The sequence below is a fragment of the Triticum dicoccoides genome, chromosome 2B, assembly GCF_002162155.2.
Source record: "Triticum dicoccoides isolate Atlit2015 ecotype Zavitan chromosome 2B, WEW_v2.0, whole genome shotgun sequence".
NCBI classification, from domain to species: domain Eukaryota; kingdom Viridiplantae; phylum Streptophyta; class Magnoliopsida; order Poales; family Poaceae; genus Triticum; species Triticum dicoccoides.
Genome location: NC_041383.1, coordinates 712,532,283 through 712,555,561, shown reverse-complemented (window position 1 = coordinate 712,555,561; position 23,279 = coordinate 712,532,283). Strand labels below are relative to the sequence as shown.

At 43.8% G+C, this 23,279-nt stretch overlaps 1 protein-coding gene across 1 annotated transcript; it reads left to right on the top strand.

Moving 5' to 3' along the window:
- Positions 1-444: 444 nt before the first annotated feature.
- On the top strand, positions 445-2,405 carry LOC119361234. Its single transcript, XM_037626544.1, has 3 exons — positions 445-724; positions 927-1,153; positions 1,676-2,405. Exons 1-3 carry the CDS (start codon positions 445-447, stop codon positions 2,279-2,281), a joined length of 1,113 nt encoding a protein of 370 aa, XP_037482441.1. The 3' UTR covers positions 2,282-2,405.
- The last annotated feature ends 20,874 nt before the right edge of the window (positions 2,406-23,279 follow it).

Below are 23,279 nucleotides of genomic sequence, written 5' to 3'. Positions count from 1 at the left end.
CTTAGAAATCACATTTTTTAGAATTTATATCTAAAAGAAAATTTGTGAGCATTTCTTTAAATTGCGACATCGTTTTTTCTATGAGCGTTTTTAAAAAATGGTGAACATCTTTTGATACATTACATGAATTTTGTCCTTTTCTCTAATATAGTTTCTCATTTTAATACCAATATTCTTAAATCTATTATAAATAAAATTATTCTGAAATAAAAAGGATATCCATGTACAGCGCACGGCACGCTAACTTTTTTTTAGGGGTCGCTTACTCTCAAGGAAAAGAAACGCGGAAGTGAATAGGTCGCGGCCCAAGTAGCTCTCGTGGCCGTTTGCTCATTATTCAGTGTTTATAGCGTTGAGTAGGAGGACTCGCCTTGGACCGAAAGAGGCCCTCTCCCTCTCTACCGGATCCTAACTGTTGCATCTTCTCCGACGCTGGCGGCGTAGATGGAGGCGGAGGCGGAGGCAGACAGCCACGAAGAAGCGAAGGCGCCGCCGAGGATGAACCGCACGGAGCGCAAGGCCGCGATGGAGAACCGAGGCGAGGAGAAGTGGACGGGGAAGCGCCGCCTGCTGCCGGAGGCGAACGAGGAGAAGCGCCGCAAGAGGGTGGCCAGGCCGGAGGAGGAGGAGGAACCAGTGGACCCGATGGCCTTAGTGGTGATGCAGTACCGCGAGAGATGGGAGTGGAGGTACCGTCGTGGTCTCGGATCCTACGAGGACGCAAGTAAGCAAGCATCGATGATCGATCCCGTCGGTCCCCGATCTTCTTCTGGCCCCAGCGATCACCATCTCCACCATTCCCGTCGGCCGATTCCTATTTTTCATTCTTTCTCCGATTCCAAACAGGGCGAGGTTTTGTTTTGATGCAATGGTTGATCGTCAGATCATGGATGGATCACTAAACTGAATCTTGATTGTGCGTGCAGCGTCTATACCACCGATGCTATACACCGACGAGCCGCCGCCGCCCATTAACCGCGTCGGATGCGCTGACGCCGTGGTCGTCTTCTCGGTGAAGGTGACGGAACTAAGCGATGGCCTGGAATGGCCGCTGGATGTGTACGGCGTGGTCGCCGCGCGGGATTCAGCGGACCACAATCGCAACCTCCTCTTCAACCGCACCAGAGACAACTGCCAGACACTCACCGCAGAGGTACGCGTGTGCCATTGATGCTATTTTGCCTGATCCATGGCGTATCATCACTTACTTGCATAGGCATGGCCGCATGGGATATACTGGCAGGGTTTATGGCATGGTTTCACTGTTGTATTCATAGGTTAATTCGACTGCAATTATCCAAATTCTATGAGTGTGTCACAGTTACCTATGCCGTCAATATGTGATATTTTCATTTGAATTGAAATCCAAGATAGCTAGTTGAGCCTGTGCAAACATGAAGAATGGAATTAAGATCTGCATAGCTGAAAGATGAATTTGTTAGACTTTTCCTAGTAACTGATTATCCATGCACAGCATTAGACTACACGCACAACCAGCAAGGGTTTGAGGATTTGAAAATTTGATGAAGTAAATGAAAGCAATTTTGCAGACCGGCACACATCCCATTCGTACTGTAGCACAACTTTGCAGTAAAATTTTACTGAATTTCCAAGCTTTGTTCTCTTATTGATATGGGGCCGAATTTAATCCATTTTCCAACATCATCCCATGCAGGATGCCTCTCTGTTGTTGACCGGTCCTAGCCGCGCCATCGTGAAAGTTAGGGCTGTCGACTATGATGTTGAACTAAAAGTGAAGGGCGAATCCCCGTCTCAAGATAAGCTCTTGAGCTTTTTTGTCGACAAGAACTACTACACTCCTGGTGAACGTCGCCAGGGAGTTCGCTGCCACACATGCTCTTCTCAGCTGAGCACGGTGGTGCTGACGGTCGGACACCTTGAACAAACGGTGGAGGCTACCATGACAATTCGAGTCACCGAGGGATCCTGGCCCACTCGATACCATGGACGATTCACTGCACGTATCTCCAACCTTGATGACAGGGACATGGTATTGCTCGATTCTCGGGACGGAGTGATAACTGTTATGAGCAATGGCACGATCGAGCTCATGCGTCGTGTTGTTTCTGTGGAAGAAAACGGAGAGCTGAGGGTTTTGGTGGACGCATGGCTTGGTGATGGTGATCTCGAGGCTGGTTCGGTTGCCATTGGTGAAGTGTTGTTTGCCCCTAGAAGGTCAGGTAGAAGCAAGGGTGTGTGTGATGTTGGGTTCTCTAGGATAGAAGTTACTGTCGCCTGGTCCCTTGTTGTGAACCGGTGACATATGCTAGCGGGTTTGTTTGACCACATCAAAAAACATAGTCACATAAGCGTAGTTAATCAAATAAGGAGGACTATCTTATGTCACTCATAACTCATATCATAGTAATACAATCTCAAATTGTAACATGAGCAAATATCCCTGATCCGTTTGGATGCCTACGATCTATTCAAATTATAACTTTCAGATTATATAATGGTAGGCCGTACATTTTATTAGTCAAATTGATGGTCTAAGTTAAGCCTCGAAATACGTGAACATTTACTAAATGAATTGTGAATCATACTATATAAAAATTTGTTAGTCAAATTGATGGACTGGGTTCGATGAATCCCAATTTTTTTGAACAAAATAAAAAAAGCCGCTTCCATCCCCGGAAGCCCTAGCCACCAGGGCTCCTCTGTTGTCCGCCGACAAGGCCATGTGTCCGCTCTCCTCTGTCTGCCACACTGGTGGCGAGAGAGGATAGGGACCCCAGATAACGTCTCTTTAATTAGAGTTTCATTCCTCTACAGTAGTGGCATAGTGCAGTTCAAAAAATAAGGTTTCCTCGACTCTTGGTCCACCTCATTGGCATTGTAGTGGAAGGCCGGTCGATCGTCCTTCTCTTTTGGAGTGATGGATCTAATTGGGTCTTCATGTTATGTATGTTGTCTCCGAAGGTGTCTTCCGGCGAAGTGGACGATGCAACTTCATGTCTTGGTCCTCTGACTCCTTCTCCGACCAGCTTTGATGCCCTCGAGGAGTTTGAGGTTATGTCTCTCCGATCTGTCTGGTCGGATTTGGATGATCGTCCAACCCACTACATCGTCTTGTTCTCTGGGACGACAGTCTGTCTTCCAGATAGTTATCGTTGACATCTTCTAGCTCCGACACGTGACTACCCACCGCTGCGTCAACAAAATTCCCATGGCTTCGATGGTGTTTCAGAGGTCTAAAGACGGCATCAAGTTTCGGTAAGGACATGCCGCCGACGAGTGTGGGAGGAAGATGGTGTAGATTTTCCTAAGGTCCGGTGCGTAATTTTTAGTTCATGTGAGGAAGTCCTTATAAGGGTTGGTCGACTTTTTTAGGGGTATAGAACTTTATATTCATAAAATGGGTAATTAATTGTTTGCCATAAATGATTGAATAAAGTCCAACATAGCATCAAACCATACTTTGAACAGTCTAGATCTAATAGCTAAGTTTGCTAGGCAGTCTGACTCCACTTGCTTCGTGAAAACAATGAAGAAAATACGAGGTTCCAAATTTCTTGGCCAACTGACAGCTCTCAACATATACTGCCGCATCAGGTTCCAAACAGTTTACCACATCATAGATCGCGTCAAGGACTGGCAAACAATATGTTTTAACTTCGACCTTCCCGCATCCTAGGTGAACTGCCAAGACCATGCCATTTTGCAGTGTGAGAGTCTCTTCCGTTGTAGCCTCTGCGACATGTGGTATAAACCAGTTTGCTGCCACAACAAAATGCCCCCCCCCCCACTCGTCTCTAATAACTGCACCAATAGCACCCGTCACGTTTTCTACATTGAATGAAGCATTAACATTCACTTTCATGCATCCATGCAAAGAAGTTCACTACAAGTACCTTGATCGTCACCGCAGTGTGCTCTAGTCCTTGGACAACTTCACTTGTGTGTCCGTCCCTATCACCAGATGTACCTAGCGACAACCATGGCGAGCTCCAGGATCAGCACATCTTCCACTGGCAATCGAGCATCTTTTCCTTTACGAACCATCGTAGCAGAACCCGACCTATCCAACAGAACTGCTTGAGAATTGACATTCTTCGGTCCCAGTTCTTTTCAAACCTTCTTCACATATGGACATGTAAATAAACAATAATGTATATCTTCCATTCCGATGCCACGAACTGGGCATTGAGGGCATGTAGGTATCACTACAAAAAAAAAGACACATTCGTGACATTTTGGGCCGAACGAAAAAAAATTGTCATACTTATGACACTTATAATTGTGACAAAACCCGGTATCATCATAGATGCGGTGGGCTCCTATTTCTATGACAAAAAATCATGACAGAAAATGGGCTTTTGGTCCTGGACGGGACGGAGACGCAGCTGCATGACATTCTTTGGGCCGTCCATGACGGAAAAAACCATGATAGAAGCGAGGGCGAGGAAAATATCAGGGTGTTCCCGGTTACGGTGGGTGGTCGGGGCCGAGCGATGCACGGAGGTTTGCGCGTTTCTCTCATACACGCACGCGTGTGGGTGCGAGGCGTTGGGCTCTAACTGAACCCGAGTGAGGCGTTCGCCTACTGAACCCGAGCGATTGCACTGCAGGCTATGCATTACTGAACCCGAGCGATCGATCGATGGCTGTTAACTGAACCCGATCGAGCGATTCCTTTGCTATTGCTGCTAACTGAAACCGATCGATGCTGCCTCTAGATGAATAGTGAGTGTTGCTCTGAGGGTTTGGATGAACAGTTTCCGGTGATGGTGGATGAACAGGACCCCGTGGTGTTGCCTCTGGATGAACAGGACCCCGATCGATCGAGCCGGTTGGGGCTGGATGAACAGGACTCCGTGGAGGGCTGGATGAACAGGACGACCCCGTGAAGGCTGGTTGAACAATAGCCGGTGGAGAGCTGGATGAACAGGACGACCCCGTGGAGGGCTGGTTGAACAGTAGCCGGTGGAGGGCTGGATGAACAGTAGCCCGTGGAGGGGTGGTTGAACAGGAGCCCGTGGAGAGGGCTGGTTGAGCAGTAGCCGATGGAGTAGCGCGCGGTGGAGGCTGGATGAATAGGAGCCCGTGGATGAACAGTCGCAGGTGGAGGCTGGAGAGGTCGAAGGTGGATGAACAGTAGCCCGTCGAGGCTGGAGGAGGTCGACGGTGGAGATGGACAGTATCCCGTGGAGTCCCGTTTTGCGGTACGCCACACCCCTCCTGATGAACAGGACTCCTGTTTCGACCGTAGCGCTCCAACACAAGTCCGTTTTCTCTGTTTTGCAGTACGCCACACCTCTCCCGATCAACAGGACCCCGTTTCGACCGTAGGAGGTCCAACACAAGTCCGTTTCCTCCGTTTTGCGGTACGCCAGACCCCTCCCGATGAACAAGATCATGTTTCAAACATGGCCGGTCGAACACAAGGCCGTTTCCTCCGTTCTGCGGTACGCCAGGCCTCGTTTCCATCGGTTGTTCTGTCCAAGGCGATTGGCTCCCACGCGTTCCGTTGCCTCCCGATGAACACGACGCATTTCGTTGCCTCCCCATGAACACGACGACGATGCAGTTTCTCCGTTCCGACCCAGCCATGTACACGAGCCCTGGCTGTACGTATGCGCGAGTAGGCGTTCGAGACCCCTCCCGTATGTACGTACGTGGCCGTATTTTCTTTCTTGCACACTTGTCCTTGTACATATGTGTACATGCTACGTGCGCACCTCTACTACGACACGTGATTGCCTCTATATCGACCAGTATGTACATACATGTTTGCAACCAGAATGACAACGCTACGTACGCTTCGACCAGGTGGGTCTCGACTGTCAGGCACTTCCTTGCGTGCGAAGATGTAGCTGGTGGGTCCGAGCAGTTAGGGGGGCGAATCATTTTTTTTGCCCGGACGCACTTTCTTGCGTGCGAAGATGTAGCTGGTGGGTCCCAGCAGTCAGAGGGGCGAATCGTTTTTTTCCTAGACGCACTTCCTTACATGAGAAGATGTAGCTGGTGGGTCCCAGCAGTCAGGGGGGAAACGTTTTTTTGCGAAATACGGTTGCCCGTCCGGTGGGTCCCTGCTGTCAGGTGGAGGAATCATTATTTTCCGCGTAATAAGGAGGTACTTCCTTGCTGCGGCCGTGGACCCAGCTGTCAGCCTCTCCACGTACAGTCCACGTCCGATGGAAGTCGTTCCTTGACCATGTTGAACACGCAGCGCCGAGAGCACCAGGGCGGTGGACGACGATGAGGCCTAGGAAGGGGACAACGCAGAACCGGGGAAGACGCAGTAGTGGATGCCCATGCGTAGAGGAGTATGAGGGTTCACTGGTTCGGCTGCGGTGTGAGGCTACCGTTGCCGCAGAATAACAAGGGGTGTGGGTGAGTAGAGGGATGGTCTGGCCAGCGGTGGGAGTAGTAGGGGGTGGTGAGGCCTCTACGGCATCACAGCCGGCCACGGGAGGCAGGAGCACGCGGCACGACCGGCGCTGGTTTGTGCGGCTGGAGCAAGAAAACCAGAGGTTGAAGTAGCACTACGGCCATTGGATGGACATCGTACGGTCACTGGAGCTAGAATCGTTCATATTGACTAGTTGACAAAGCCCTCCGTCCCCGTCAACTTAGTAGGCCCACAAGTCAGCCTCCCACCAAGTGGGTCCTAGCTTCCAGGGGGAGTATTCATTTTTTGTGCGTAATAAGGAGGCACTTCCGATGGGTCCGAGCTAACAGTGGGGGGGGACGTTTTTTCCCAAAATTCGGTGGCCCCCGGTGGGTCCCAGCAGTCAGGGGGAAATGTGTTTTTCGTGAAATATGGTGGCCCGTCTGGTGGGTCCCTGCTGTCAGGTGGAGGAATAATTATTTTGTGCGTAATAAGAAGGCACTTCCTTGCGGCTGCCATGGACCCAGTTGTCAGCCTCTCCACGTACAGTACTCTTCCGATGGAAGTCGGTCATTGACCACATTGACTACGCCACGCCGAGAGCACCACGGCGGTGGACGACGGCGAGGCCTAGCAAGGGGACGACGTGGAGCCGGGGAAGATGCAGCAGTGGAAGCCCGCGCGGAGAGGAGTACGAGGGTTCACTGGTTCGGTTGCGGTGTGAGGCTGCCATCACCGCAGAATAACATGGGGTGTGGGTGAGTAGAGGGATGCCCTGGCCAGCAGTGGAAGTAGTAGGGGGCGGTGAAGCCTGCGCGGCAGCACAGCCGGCCACGGGAGGCGGGAGCAGGCGGTCCCGCCGGCGCTGGATTTGGCAGCTGGAGCAAGAAGATTAAAGATTGAAGAAACACGACGGTCGTTGGATTGACATCCAACGGTTATGTCTCCTAGAATCGTTTGTTGACGTATATAATAACTAAAAAAATCTTGCATACGCGTCAACTTAATAGGGCCACAAGTCAGACCATTCCTTCTTTTTTTAATAATTTATATATAGCTCATTGCAACTTCTTATGAAATTTATTGCAGTCCGTTTTTATTGGTTGGTCAGGGCCAATTTCGCATATTTCTGTGGTTTCCAAACTATTTTTAATACCGAAATGTGGAGCCAAATTTAAAGTACTTTGAAGATATATTTAAATTAGGTTAATGCCCAATGAAATAGGAATCTAAAAATGTGAAAAACTTCAGAAATTATAAAGTAATTGCCAAGTTGTCATCTATTTTTATATTTACAACCCATTTCATATTACTTTCAAGATTTGCAGTCGTCTTGAAAGAGTTGCAGCCCCTCGGGGCGTAGAAAAATAAGTAGGCCTGAATTGGGTATTCTTCAGAAAAAATAAACTGGGCTCATTTTCACAAAGAAAAAATAGCTGGGCTGGTCACATGGTGAACGTAAAATATAAGCCTGGGCAAGACGGGCCACAGCCCAGTTCAAACCCTGCTCCGTCTCAACAATAACAAAAAAAATACTGCTCAAGCAGCTACGTCCCAAGTGTCAGCCAATCTTGTGTTGTTCTCTTGTCTATTGACTATATACGCTCACAATGTCGTGGGTCCCAGATGTCAGGAAAACACTAGGAGGAAGCATTTTATTTTTCCATACGCTGACATGGTGGGCCCCTACTATCATCCTCTCCACGTACTTCTGCCAATTCCTATTGTTTGTTGACCATGTTGACAACGTGAGAGGGCGGCGCTGCAGCGAGTGCACCAAAGCGCGCGGAGGACGAGGCGTGGCCTCGGACGTCGGCGTTAATGATTTAGGAGATGGTGGGGCGGCGATGCGAGGCACGGCTAGCCGTGGGAGGCGGAAGCAGGCGGCCCCGTCGGCGCTGATTTGGTTTTGGCAGCTAGAGGAAGACAGGACTGAAGAAACACGATAGACTGTAAAAGCAGCAGGAGTACTTAACAAGCTTAACTGAAACCAGCAGGGGCACTTAACAACCATAGCTGAAAGCAGTATGAGTACTTATACAGGTTCAACCATACAAAGCACGCCTGAACAGTGCTACTTTGCCTACAGTTAACCAAGGGTGAGGCCTCCAAGCCCCAGGACAAGGCCCAGGCGCCACCCCGCGCATCCACAACCTTCTAAAAGCGGCTCCATCTCACAATGTGGTCAATAAACAGGATATTCGCTTTAGAGCCATTGAAAAGCAGGAACATAATCTTCTGTCCTATTTTCCAGGATGGACTAGCCTTCATTATTTGAGACCACCCATGAATAAGTATCTTTTCACCTCCAAGGGGAATGAAGTAGGTTGACATAAACATCATGTTGTGACCAAGCGCAAGTCTGACCCGACCATGGTCAGGCATCCATATAGGAACAATAGAACTAGGCAGTTTCTGTTTCAAGAAGATCACAACTGTAAAACTTTGTATAAGCAATAGTTTATGAATAACATATATAACAGAAGACAGCTCGTACCATAAGTTTCTCGACACGGTTGGACCTGTTCAACGAGTACAACAGTGGCGCACATATCCCACGTGGCCTTCCACCATTGAAATGCCCCACAAGGACCTCAAGATGATTAATAAAGTGTAGGAACTTGTGGATGTCGTCCCAGTCAACTTCAGTGCCATCAGTAACAGCCGAGTTATTACAGAATAACAAATGAGCAGCCTGCTTAACTCTGAAAAAAACCTACACGTGCCACCAATTATAAGAAAATATTAGTTAGAAGTAGCATCTTCGTGAGAGATTCGTTGCTACTTGTAAAGTTAAATTGTGATTAGTTAGACAGAATAGGTGGATTAAGAAGTAATCGAGGCAACAAGCAAGAACCATATACAAAACTAACATGGATGAACAATTGGAACGACGCCGGGGTGAAAGATCGCAGTGAAGATGAGACCAGCTTCTGCTATTTCCATCAACATTCGTGCGCCAACTTTCAGTCCATAACACTTGAGAAAGTTTATCCAAGTTCGGCCATAAAAAAAGCAGCGATCTTCTTGGTTCATGAACCCAACTCGGAACTTATATCCATAGCTTGTCTTCACTGTGACCATTAAACTAGTGTATTCAGTTATGGCAAGGCCGAGCATCTTGAGTACATGTGTTCTGGCCAAGCAAATAATGCACTGGAGGAAAAATAATATGAGAACACAATGTATTCCTTATCCAAATCTAGAAATAAATTCCTCCTTCACGTCAGTGTTGACCATCGTACTAGTAGTACCTTTAATCCAAATATAGCAATCCAAATTTCCAAATTAGTCGATAGCATGTTCAAAAAAAACCCACCCTCCCGGATAGAAAAGAAGATTCTAGGAACATACTATGCGCGTTTTAAAATTCTTTGTTAGGATGAGAAGGAACAAGTGTGGCGTCTCTCCGAGGGCGCAGAAACCTGTAGGGTCCTCGCACTTTGGGCACTGCAAATGAAACACACTAGATTCAGTAGGAAGAAAAATGCATCAACGGAGGCGGCTGCCATCCTAGGATTACGCGCGACCAAGGGACTTGGATTTATCGGGGATGGATGAAGAATTCGTACCTGGTTCTCCATGAGAAAACCCTATGCAATCGCCGAGAGGGGGTTTTCTCTAAACAAGCAGACGAGGGAGAAGGGGATTCAGGCCCAGTGAAATATTGCCGCTTCGTTCGTCCAACTTATTGCTAAAGCTGGAAGGGAGGGGTTGTGATTTGACGGTTCATTGGGCATTACTGCGGCGCTACGACCGGGGTGTGTCTACCGTGCTGTTGTGCACTCTTATTTGTGCATATGGCACGTGGACCCCGTTCTCGGATGCCCCACATATCAGCGAAAGGAAGTAGAAAGACAGGAGTAACTAGTTACACATAAATATATTTTTGACAGAGAGATACTCCCTCTGTAAAGAAATATACAGAACTTTTGTATCACAACTTTATACATAAGAAAAATTAAGGGGAATATATATAACATATATAATTATTAAAAATAGAGTTGTTTTTAACACAGTATAGACGAGTTGGTGATGATGGTGTGCCTGCCATCCTGCAATATAGGCCGTCCGATTTATATCTGACAGATAGGAAGGAAACTATGGCAATTTTGCAAAAAGGTACCCACACACCTCTCCACATTGGCCAATAAGGCCTTCCCTTGTTCATCCTTTTCTCTCACAAGATAAAATACTCATACAAATGCATCTTGATGTTACGTGCAACGCACGGGCATTATGGGGGTTCAACTTTTTTTTGAGGGGTTTTTTAGGGGTCATATGGGGGTTCAGCTAAGAATATAATACTCAGATAGGCTCACGGTTCTGGACTTTGGGCCGCAGGCCCACCCTACATGTTTGGGGGGGCATGTGTTCTACCTCAGCGCTTTTCATATTGCAAGCGATCGGTACGGCGCTGGTTTTAGATGCTGTCGCAAGGCGAGTACACAAAATTGGAAAAAGCACGACAGCTGTTGGAATGAAATCGAACGACAGTTCCTAACCAGCAATGAGAGTTGCAATTCTATCAATGATATACCATGTGATAAGTAATATTGTCGTACTACTTATACACACAGGACACTTGTTTCACCACGTCAGATTATTACATCAAAATCTCTCGGACGATAGATCAGTTCGGCAGTTGCGTGCTGCTACTGAAGAATTTTAAAGTTGATTTGGACCAGCTCTCCTTGCCGAGAAAGTTCGATTTTGACATCATCCCCTACCGCAAGATATGATTTAGATTTGAACCTTGACCATCCTTTAGCATCAATCATCATGCGACCATCCTTTGTACTTACGGTATATTGAGCAGGTTCATTCACACCAAGGTTGCGCATGGTAAGAGAAACTTGGCCGCGGTCGCCCGGATTGTTGAACGACTCCCTCGTTGCTCCAGGAATTCTCTGTTTACAAACAAGAAGACATACCCAAATAGTTAGATCAACATAGTGAATCATGTGAAACAACATGGAAAGAAAAACACGAAGCACTTGGGTGGCCAATGATTACCAAGAAGGTGGACATGTCGGTTTTTGTAAGGACTTTGGTATATGAAGTGCGAAATGCAGCCCAGTCTGTTGCCGGTGCAACTGCTCGTTCGATTGCCGCTGCACGGGCTGGAGCAGATGCAAGTGCAAGTGTTGGTGCAGGTGCTGAAGCCACTACTGCTGCCGGAGATGGTGCTCCTTGTAGAGCTGGTGCCGGTGTCGGAGCAGGTGGCGATGTCGATTCCCAATCCTCCGGTAGATCAGCCTGATCCACTGACGCGGTCGGTGCCCAATCCTCAGCTGGATCAGACTGAGCGGCTGCCACTGTCAGTGCTAAAGCAACTGTCGGTGCTCGATCCGTTGCTGAAGGTGGTACTGATGTGCGAGACAGCGGCGATCGTGTCTGGTCTGCTATGGTCAGCTTTCTAACTTGACTAGGCTTTGTGACCGTGATCCAGTTTTTTCTTCATTTCTTTTAAACGCGAGAAGGACTAATTGTGGCGTTTTTGTTAAACCAAACTGCAGTTCATCATAGGGATTCAGCTTGTACTCAGACAGACTAATCCAATTTTTTTCTAGTAAAATAAGTGATGGACAGTGCCTTTGTTACTGACACGACATAATAAGTGAAACCTGCAAAAATAGCCATCATAGAGCAAACCAAACGGGTTATTCCGTGATGAATGTCACATAGCAAAACCTGCATCGTAAAATTGCAGGAAAAGGAAGAAAACATGACATTAAATCAATAAGATTTAGATAGTAAATCAATAAGATTTACTTGATGTGACACGAGTGTATCCTTACCAGGAAATCACTATGTTGAAGTACTAAACAGAAGATTGATCGTCCAACTACGGGTGGCATGCAGGGCCCCCGCCTACTCCCACAAGCAGGACAGTCCAAAGGTCGTGACAAATCGTATGGACCGAACATCCATGGGACTGGAAATCCTGGTGGGTGCGATAAACCCTGCAATGCATACAGATATTGGAGTGTAACCATAATTGATAAACCATCCTCACAAAAAAGATGATCCGGATACTTCAAAATATACAGACTGAATTGAGTGGACAGACATTAACATAGACCGTTCTCAGGACTGACCACACACCAAAAGTGGCAGTACTAATAAAAAATACAGGGTTCACAAACACAAATACTGAACAATAGTACTTACTATAGACAAGCAAAGTTGCACTAATTAAACTCTGCAGACTATTTCTTGCCACCGACCTACGGGATGAACCCCGCATAACTGACTAGGCCATGGACTTCGTGAGAGATGTCTACCTGCACCATCACCATCTCGTCAACCTTGGAGAACCTAATAGAGTGGTCTTTCCACTCATAAACATGATGATGAAGACAGGCCGCGTCAGATTTGTTGGGAAGCTTTACAAGAACCACACCCTTCGTAATTGAAGGCACAACCAGGAAATTGTTGTGGTCAAGTACAGCCACGAGAACACGGCTGACAACAATGCTATAGGAAAACAGTAGTTCAAGACACGTGGCAACAAGGACACAGCAGCTGGATAGTTTAGCAGTAGAACTCATCCTCGGGTCTTCCAGTTCACACGACATGACTTTGAGAACTTCATCTCCACTGCGGACCTGGTTCTAATTCAAAAAGAAACCATATTTTATTACTACCTCCGTTCAGAAATATAAGATAATTTTCAATATTATACTCCATATATGACTACATATATGATAACCCACAAGTGTAGGGGATCGCGACAGCTTTCGAGGGTAAAGTATTCAGCCCAAATTTATTGATTCGACACAAGGGGAGCCAAAGAATATTCTTGAGTATTAGCAGTTGAGTTGTCAATTCAACCACACCTGGATAACTTAGTATCTGCAGCAAAGTATTTAGTAGCAAAGTAATATGATAATAAAGGTAACAGTGACAAAAGTAATGTTTTTGGGTTTTGTAGTGATTGTAACAATAGCAACGGAAAAGTAAATAAGCGAAGCGCAAGATGTGAAAAGATCGTAGGCAATGGATCAGTGATGGATAATTATGTCGGATGCGATTCCTCATGTAATAGCTATAACATAGGGTGACACAGAACTAGCTCCAATTCATCAATGTAATGTAGGCATGTATTCCGTAAATAGTCATACGTGCTTATGAAAAAGAACTTGCATGACATCTTTTGTCCTACCCTCCCATGGCAGCGGGGTCCTAGCGGAAACTAAGGGATATTAAGGCCTCCTTTTAATAGAGAACCGGAACAAAGCATTAGCACATAGTGAATACATGAACTCCTCAAACTACGGTCATCACCGAGAAGTATCCTGATTATTGTCACTTCGGGGTTGTCGGATCATAACACATAATAGGTGACTATAGACTTGCAAGATAGGATCAAGAACACACATATATTCATGAAAACATAATAGGTTCAGATCTGAAATCATGGCACTCGGGCCCTAGTGACAAGCATTAAGCATAGCAAAGTCATAGCAACATCAATCTTAGAACATAGTGGATACTAGGGGATCAAACCCTAACAAAACTAAATTGATTACATGGTAAATCTCATCCTACCCATCACCGTCCAGCAAGCCTACAATGGAATTACTCACGCACTGCGGTGAGCATCATAAAATTGGTGGTGGAGGATGGTTGATGATGACGACGGCGACGAATCCCTCTCTCCGGAGCCCCAAATGGACTCCAGATCAGCCCTCCCGAGAGAGATTAGGGCTTGGCGGCGGCTCCGTATCGTAAAACGCGATGAAACTTCCTCTCTGATTTTTTTCTCTGCGAGATGGAATATATGGAGTTGGAGTTGAGGTCGGCGGAGCCTCAGGGGGCCCATGAGACAGGGGGCGCACCCAGGGGGGTGGGCGCGCCCCCCACCCTCGTGGACAGGGTGTGGGCCCCCTGGACTTGATTCTTTCTCCAGTATTTTTTATATTTTCCAAAAAGTGCCTCCGAGGATTTTCAGGACATTCCGAGAACTTTTGTTTTCTACACATAAAACAACATCATGGCAGTTCTGCTGAAAACAACGTCAGTCCGGGTTAGTTTCATTCAAATCATGCAAGTTAGAGTCCAAAACAAGGGCAAAAGTGTTTGGAAAAGTAGATACGTTGGAGACGTATCAACTCCCCCAAGCTTAAACCTTTGCTTGTCCTCAAGCAATTCAGTTGATAAACTGAAAGTGGTAAAGAAAAACTTTTACAAACTCTGTTTGCTCTTGTTGTTGTAAACATGCAAAGCCAGCATTCAGGTTCCAGCAAATATTATTAACTAACCATACTCATCATAACACTTAGGTCTCACAATTACTCATATCAATGGCATAATCAGCTAGCGAGCCATAATAATAAAACTCGGATGACAACACTTTCTCAGAACAATCACAACATGATATAACAAAATGGTATCTCGCTAGCCCTTTCTGAGACCGCAAAACATAAATGCAGAGCACCTTTAAAGATCAAGGACTGACTAAACATTGTAATTCATGGTAAAAGAGATCCAGTCAAGTCATACCCAATATAAATCAATAGTAATGAATGCAAATGACAGTGTGCTCTCCAGCGGGTGCTTTTTAATAAGAAGGTGATGACTCAACATTAAAGTAAATAGATAGGCCCTTCGCAGAGGGAAGCAGGGGTTTGTAGAGGTTCCAGAGCTCGATTTTAAAATAGAGATTGAATAACATTTTGAGCGGCATACTTTCACTGTCAACGCAACAGCTATGAGATGGTTGTATCTTCCATACTACATGCATTATAGGCAGTTCCCAAATAGAATGGTAAAAGTTTATACTCCCCCAACCACCAACAAGCATCAATCCATGGCTTGCTCGAAACAACGAGTGCCTCCAACTAACAACAGCCCTGGGGGAGTTTTGTTTAATTATTTTGATTTGCTTTGATCTTTTTGGATCATGGGACTAGGCATCCCGGTTATCGGCCCTTTCTCGTGAATGAGGAGCAGAGTCCACTCCTCTTGAGAATAACCCACCTAGCATGGAAGATATAGGCAGCCCTAGTTGAAACATGAGCTGCTAGAGCATACAACGGAATTTCATTTGAAGGTTTGGAGTTTGGCACATACAAATTTACTTGGAACGGCAGGTAGATACCGCATATAGGAAGGTATGGTGGACTCATATGGAACAACTTTGGGGTTTAGGGAGTTTGGATGCACAAGCAGTATTCCCGCTTAGTACAGGTGAAGGCTAGCAAAAGACTAGGAAGTGACCAACTGAGAGAGCGACGACGGTCATAAACATGCATTAAAATTAATTTACACCGAGTACAAGCATGAGTAGGATATAATCTACCATGAACATAAATATCATGAAGGCTATGTTGATTTGTTTCAACTACATGCGTGAACATGTGCCAAGTTGAGTCACTCAATTCATTCAAAGGAGGATACCATCCCATCATACCACATCATAATCATTCTAATAGCATGTTGGCACGCAAGGTAAACCATTATAACTCATAGCTAATCAAGCATGGTACAAGCAGCTATAATCTCTAAATGTCATTGCAAATATGTTTACTTCATAATAAGCTGAATCAGGAACGATGAACTCATCATATTTACAAAAACAAGAGAGGTCGAGTTCATACCAGCTTTTCTCATCTCAATCAGTCCATCATATATCATCATTATTGCCTTTCACTTGCACGACCGAACGATGTGTCTAATAATAATAGTGCACGTGCATTAGACTAAGCTGGAATCTGCAAGCATTCAACTCAAGAGAGAGAAGACAAGGTAATATGGGCTCTAAGTTAAATAAACAATCATGCATATGAGAGCCACTAAACATTTTCAATATGGCCTTCTACTCTCGACCCCCAAAGAAAAGAAAAGAAAAGAAAACTATTTACACGGGAAAGCTCCCAACAAGTAAGAAGAAGAATGAGAAATCTTTTTTGGTTTTCATTTTAATTCTACTATAAGCATGGAAATTAAACTAACTAATTTTTTTGGTTTTTCTTAAGGTTTATCAAACACACAAGAAGAAAGATAGAAAAAGAAATTAAGCTAGCATGGGTAATACAATGAAAGAGTATGAGCACCGACGACTAGAATAGTGTGTGAACATGAATGTAAAGTCGGTGAGAAATACGTACTCCCCCAAGCTTAGGCTTTTGGCCTAAGTTGGTCTAATGCCACGGACCGTGGCTACTCTCCCCGGTGTACTGAGGGGTGTAATCAGGATACCACTGGCTGGCCGTCTCCTCCGGATTCCACTGGTAAGATGATGCACGATAAGAGTCCAGTGCAAGTTCTGGCTTAGGCTCAGGTTCTGGAGTGGATGCTTGGCCTCGATGAGCGTACACTGCTTCCGACGTAACAAGAAAATTAGCTGCAATCAAATCAAACAATAGAGGCGCAAGCAAAATAATAGTCTCATTGTGTTTCTTATTAAATCTCAGGTTATACAGGAGCATCTTATCTTTGTTGTCAACAATAAACTCATGTGCTACCATGCTCTTGTAATCTAAAATGTAAGGAGGCAATTTTGTCTCCTCTTTCTCATGGTGCCTAATAGGTATCTCAAAATGTCTAGCAAAGCGTGAAGCATAGATACCTCCAAAGATGGGGTATTTTGTACGATTCAGGCTTAGCCGTTTAACAATAACGACACCCATGCTAAAACTATTATCTCCAAACAAGGCATGGTGACGAATGATAATATCAGGAACATTGAAGTTTCCACTATTTCCACGACCAATCAAGCATCTACTAGCAAATATGGCAAAGTAGCGTAAAACAGGAAAGTGTATGCTAGAGATTCTCGCATTGGAACCCTTCCTTGGATCCCCTATAGTGATAGTGTTAACAAAGCCATCCACATCCTTACGATGGGGTACATCTAATTTTCCCTCAAAGGGTATCCTACATACCATGCAAAAATTACGTAAAGACATTTCCCTGAATTCATCATATAAATGAAATGATACTGAAGGCGGCGACTTCTTAGGGTAATAATAAAAGTTTTGCACGAAAGTATTGGTGAGTAAGAGATACTGGTCGATCCGGTCGTGGAGGAAATCGGTGAGGTCTACATTCTTGATCAAAGAATAAAAATCTTCATGAATTCCAGCTTCTTTCAAGAAATTATCGCATGGCCATTCACACGGCCATACCTCCGCTATGCGAGGAAGATTATACTTGGCTTTTTCCTTCTCTTTAGCCTGCTTTTCCTGGGAGCCTTGGCTAGAAGAGCCCCTCAAAAGTCTCCTTAACATTTTCTAAAAATTTCTGAAATTTTAGTAACTTCAAAATAAAAGTGAATAAAACTAAACAAGATTGGTAGCAACTACTCCTACAAGTGCCTAGAGCCTATATCATGCATTAGAATTACTTGGGACCTCATAAATTTAACATGCAAGCTTAATAACATGGTCACCTATGCAGCAAAAATTTGCAATGAATAAAGCACTAGAATAAAAACTAATTGGACCAATGGAGGAGTCACATACCAAGCAACAATCTCCCAAAACAGTTTTGTGAATGGAGATTTGAGCAAGGAGATCGAAAATCGCAGCAAAATAAGCTAGAACTCGTGCTTGAGCTGGATGGGGATTTTTTTGGGAAGAAGATGGAGTGTGTGGGTGCTGGCATAGGTGGAGGGGGGCGCCAAGGGCCCACGAGACAGGGGGCGCGCCCAGGGTAGGTGGGCGCGCCCTCCACTCTCGTGGCCTGGTGCTTTCCCCTCCTGCAATGATTTCAGTGCCTAAAATCCTCAAATATTCCATAAAAATTCATACTAAATTTGCAGGGCATTTGGAGCACTTTTATTTTTAGGATATTTTTTATTGCACGAATAATTTAGAAAACAGACAAATAATACTTGTTTTTGCTTTATTTATTCTAAATAACAGAAAATAAAAAGAGGGTACAGAAGGTTGTGCCTTCTAGTTTCATCCATCTCATGATCATCAAAATGAATCCACTAACAAGGTTGATCAAGTCTTGTTAACGAACTCATTCCGAATAACACGGAACCGGAGAAATTTCAAATAACACTAGGTTACCTCAACGGGGATATGAAAATCCCCAATAATAAGAATATCATACTTTTTCTTAACAGTAGGAAGAGGGAATTCAAAACCTCCAATAATAATAGTTGGAACTTTTCCAATAGAATTGATGCTATGAACTTGAGATTGTTTCCTCGAAAAGTGTATCGTATGCTCATTACCATTAACATGAAAAGTGACATTGCCTTTATTGCAATCAATAACAGCCCCTGCAGTATTCAAAAAGGTCTACCAAGGATAATCGTCATACTATCATCCTCGGGAATATCAAGAATAACAAAGTCTGTTAAGATAGTGACATTTGCAACCACAACAGGCACATCCTCACAAATACCGACAGGTATAGCAGTTGATTTATCATCCATTTGCAAAGATATTTCAGTAGGTGTCAACTTATTCAATTCAAGTCTACGATATAAAGAGAGAGGCATAACACTAACACCGACTCCAAGATCACATAAAGCAGTTCTAACATAATTTCTTTTAATGGAGCATGGTATAGTTGGTACCCCCGGATCTCCAAGTTTCTTTGGTATTCCACCCTTAAAAGTGTAATTAGCAAGCATGGTGGAAATTTTAGCTTCCGGTATCTTTCTTTTATTTGTAATGATATCCTTCATATACTTAGCATAAGGATTTACTTTTAAGCATATCAGTTAAGCGCATACGTAAGAAAATAGGTCTAATCATTTCAGCAAAGCGCTCAAAATCCTCATCATCCTTTGTCTTGGATGGTTTAGGAGGAAAGGGCATGGGTTCTGAACCCATGGTTCTCTTTCTTTACCGTGCCTCCTAACAACAAAATCTCTCTTATCATAACGTTGATTCTTTGATTATGGGTTATCAAGATCAACCACAGGTTCAATCTCTACATCATTGTTTTTGCTAGGTTGAGCATCAACATGAACATTATCATTAACATTATCACTAGGTTCATGTTCATCACCTGATTGTGTTTCAGCATCAGAAATAGAAATATCATTGGGATTCTCAGGTGTGTCTACAGCAGGTTCACTAGAAGCATGCAAAGTCCTATCGTTTTTCTTTTTCTTCTTTTTGGAAGAACTAGGTGCCTCTAAATTATTTCTCTGAGAATCTTGCTCGATTCTCTTAGGGTGGCCCTCAGGATACAAAGGTTCCTGAGTCATTCTACTAGTTCTAGTAGCCACTCTAACAGCAAAATCATTTTTATTATTTAATTCATCAAGCAAATCATTTTGGGCTTAAAGTACTTGCTCAGCTTGAGTAGCAACCATAGAAGCATATTTGCTAATGAGTTTGAGTTCACCTTTAACTCTAGCCATATTATCGCTCACACGTCCTATCTCGAAAGCATTATTCTTTAACTCTCTACCAACATAAGCATTAAAACTTTCTTGTCTAGCCATAAAGTCATCAAATTCATCTAAGCATGGGCTATGAAATTTAGTAGAGGGAATTTCAACTTTATCATATCTATAGAGAGAGAATTTACCTTTACAACCTGTGTCGGGTTATCAAGACAATGTGGTTCTTCAACAGGCGGTATATTAAGACCATGTATTTCTTCAATAGGTGGTAAATTCTTAACATCTTCAGCTTTAATACCTTTTTCTTTCATTGATTTCTTTGCCTCTTGCACATCTTCAGGACTGAGAAATAAAACACCTCTCTTCTTCAGAGTGGGTTTCGGAATAGGCTCAGGAGTTGGCTCAATTGGTTCAGGAATTGCCTCAGGAATTGGCTCAGGAAGAGTCCCATTATTTTCGTTAGTCAACATATTATTTAATAGTAATTCAGCTTCGTCGACTGTTCTTTCCCTGAAAACACAACCAGCACAACTATCCAAGTAGTCCTTGGAAGCATCGGTTAGTCCATTATAAAAGATATCAAGTATTTCATTTTTCTTGAGAGGATGATGTTGGAAATATGCCCTAGAGGCAATAATAAAATGGTTATTATTGTATTTCCTTGTTCATGATAATTGTCAATTGTTCATGCTATAATTGTATTAATTGGAAACCGTAATACATGTGTGAATACATAGACCATAACATGTCCCAAGTGAGCCTGTTGTTGACTACCTGTGTCGGGTTATCAAGACAATGTGGTTCTTCAACATGCGGTATATTAAGACCATGGATTTCTTCAATAGGAGGTAAATTCTTAACATCTTCAGCTTTTATACCTTTTTCTTTCATTGATTTGTTTGCCTCTTGCATATCTTCAGGACTGAGAAATAAAACACCTCTCTTCTTTGGAGTGGGTTTAGGAATAGGCTCAGGGGTTGGCTCAGTTGGTTCAGGAATTGCCTCAGGAATTGGCTCAGGAAGAGTCCAATTATTTTCATTAGTCAACATTTTATTCAATAGTAATTTAGCTTCGTCGACTGTTCTTTCCCTAAAAACACAACCAGCACAACTATCCAAGTAGTCCTTGGAAGCATCGGTTAGTCCATTATAAAAGATATCAAGTATTTCATTTTTCTTGAGAGGATGATCAGGCAAAGCATTAAGTAATCGGAGAAGCCTCCCCCAAGCTTGTGGGAGACTCTCTTCTTCGATTTGCACAAAATTATATATTTCTCGCAAGGCAGCTTGTTTCTTATGAGCAGGGAAATATTTAGCAGAGAAGTAATAAATCATATCCTGGGGACTACGCACACAACCAGGAGCAAGAGAATTAAACCAAGTCTTAGAATCACCCTTTCATGAGAACGGAAATATCTTAAGGATATAATAATACCGAGACTTCTCATCATTAGTAAACAGGGTGGCTATATCATTCAGCTTGGTAAGATGTGCCACAACAGTTTCAGATTCAAGGCCATACAAAGGATCATATTCAACCAAAGTAATTATTTCAGGATCAACAGAGAATTCATAATCCTTATCAGTAACACAGATATGTGAAGTAGCAAAAGCAGGGTCAGGTTTCATTCTAGCATTAAGACACTGTTGCTTCCATTTAGCTAATAACCTTTTAAGATCATATCTATCATTGCAAGCAAAGATAGCTCTAGCAGCTTCTTCATTCATAACATAACCCTCAGGAACAACAGGCAATTCATAATCATTTGGAGAACTTTCATCATCACTATCATCAATAATAGCATCTTCAATAATTTCATTCTCTCTAGCCCTAGCAAGTTTTTCATCAAGAAATTCACCTAATGGCAAAGTAGTATCACGCACAGAAGTAGTTTCATCATAAGTATCATGCATAGCAGAAGTGGCATCATTAATAACATGCGACATATCAGAATTCATAGCAGTAACAGGTTTAGGTGTCACAAGCTTACTAATAACAGAAGGAAAATCTAGTGCAGAGCTAGATGGCAGTTCCTTACCTTCCCTCGTAGCTGAGGGCAAAATCTTAGTTCTTTCGTCTTTCAAGTTCCTCATAGTGATCAACAGATATAAATCCCAAGTGACTCAGAGAATAGAGCAATGCTCCCCGGCAACGGCGCCAGAAATTAGTCTTGATAACCCACAGGTGTAGGGGATCGCGACAGCTTTCAAGGGTAAAGTATTCAACCCAAATTTATTGATTCGACACAAGGGGATCCAAAGAATATTCTTGAGTATTAGCAGTTGAGTTGTCAATTCAACCACACCTGGATAACTTAGTATTTGCAGTAAAGTATTTAGTATCAAAGTAATATGATAATAAAGGCAACAGTGGCAAAAGTAATGTTTTTGGGTTTTGTAGTGATTGTAACAATAGCAACGAAGAAGTAAATAAGCGAAGGACAAGATGTGAAAAGCTCATAGGCAATGGATCAGTGATGGATAATTATGTCGGATGTGATTCCACATGTAATAGCTATAACATAGGGTGACACAGAACTAGCTCCAATTCATCGATGTAATGTAGGCATGTATTCCGTAAATAGTCATACATGCTTATGTAAAAGAACTTGCATGCCATCTTTTGTCCTACCCTCCCATGGTAGCGGGGTCTGCTACATCTTGAGCTTGCATTGGTTTTCCTCGAAGAGGAGAGGGTGATGAAGCAATAGTAGCATAAGTATTTCCCTCAGTTTTTGAGAACCAAGGTATCAATCCAGTAGGAGGCTCCTCAAAAGTCCCACACACCTACACAAACAAACTGAGAACTCGCAACCAATGCGATAAAGGGGTTGTCAATCCCTTCATGGCCACTTGCGAAAGTTAGATCTGATAGAGATAGTATGATAAGATAAATATATTTTTGGTATTTTATAATATAGATGCAAAAAGTAAAGATGCAAATAAAAGTAGATTGGAAGATAATATGATAAGAGATAGACCCGAGGCCATAGATTTCACTAGAGGCTTCTCTCGAGATAGCATAAGTATTACGGTGGGTGAACAAAATACTGTCGAGCAATTGATAGAAAAGCGAATAATTATGAGATTATCTAGGCATGATCATGTATATAGGCATCACGTCCATAACAAGTAGACCGACTCCTGCCTGCATCTACTACTATTACTCCACACATCGACCGACTCCTGCCTGCATCTAGAGTATTAAGTTCATAAGAACAGAGTAACGCCTTAAGCAAGATGACATGATGTAGAGGGATAAACTCATGCAATATGATATAAACCCCATCTTTTTATCCTCGATGGCAACAATACAATATGTGCCTTGCAACCCTTTCTGTCACTGGGTAAGGACACCGCAAGATTGAACCCAAAGCTAAGCACTTCTCCCATGGCAAGAAAGATCAATCTAGTAGGCCAAACCAAATTGATAATTCGAAGAGACTTGCAAAGATAACTCAATCATACATAAAAGAATTCAGAGAAGATTCAAATATTATTCATAGATAAACTTGATCATAAACCCACAATTCATCGGATCTCGACAAACACACCACAAAAAGAGTTTACATCGAATAGATCTCCACAAGAGAGGGGGAGAAC

Coding starts and splice junctions, on each gene's coding strand:
- LOC119361234 (XM_037626544.1), top strand. CDS start 445: ATGGAGGCGGAGGCGGAGGCAGACAGCCACGAAGAAGCGAAGGCGCCG. Junction 725..926: donor CGGATCCTACGAGGACGCAA/GTAAGCAAGCAT, acceptor TTGTGCGTGCAG/CGTCTATACCACCGATGCTA. Junction 1,154..1,675: donor GCCAGACACTCACCGCAGAG/GTACGCGTGTGC, acceptor CATCCCATGCAG/GATGCCTCTCTGTTGTTGAC.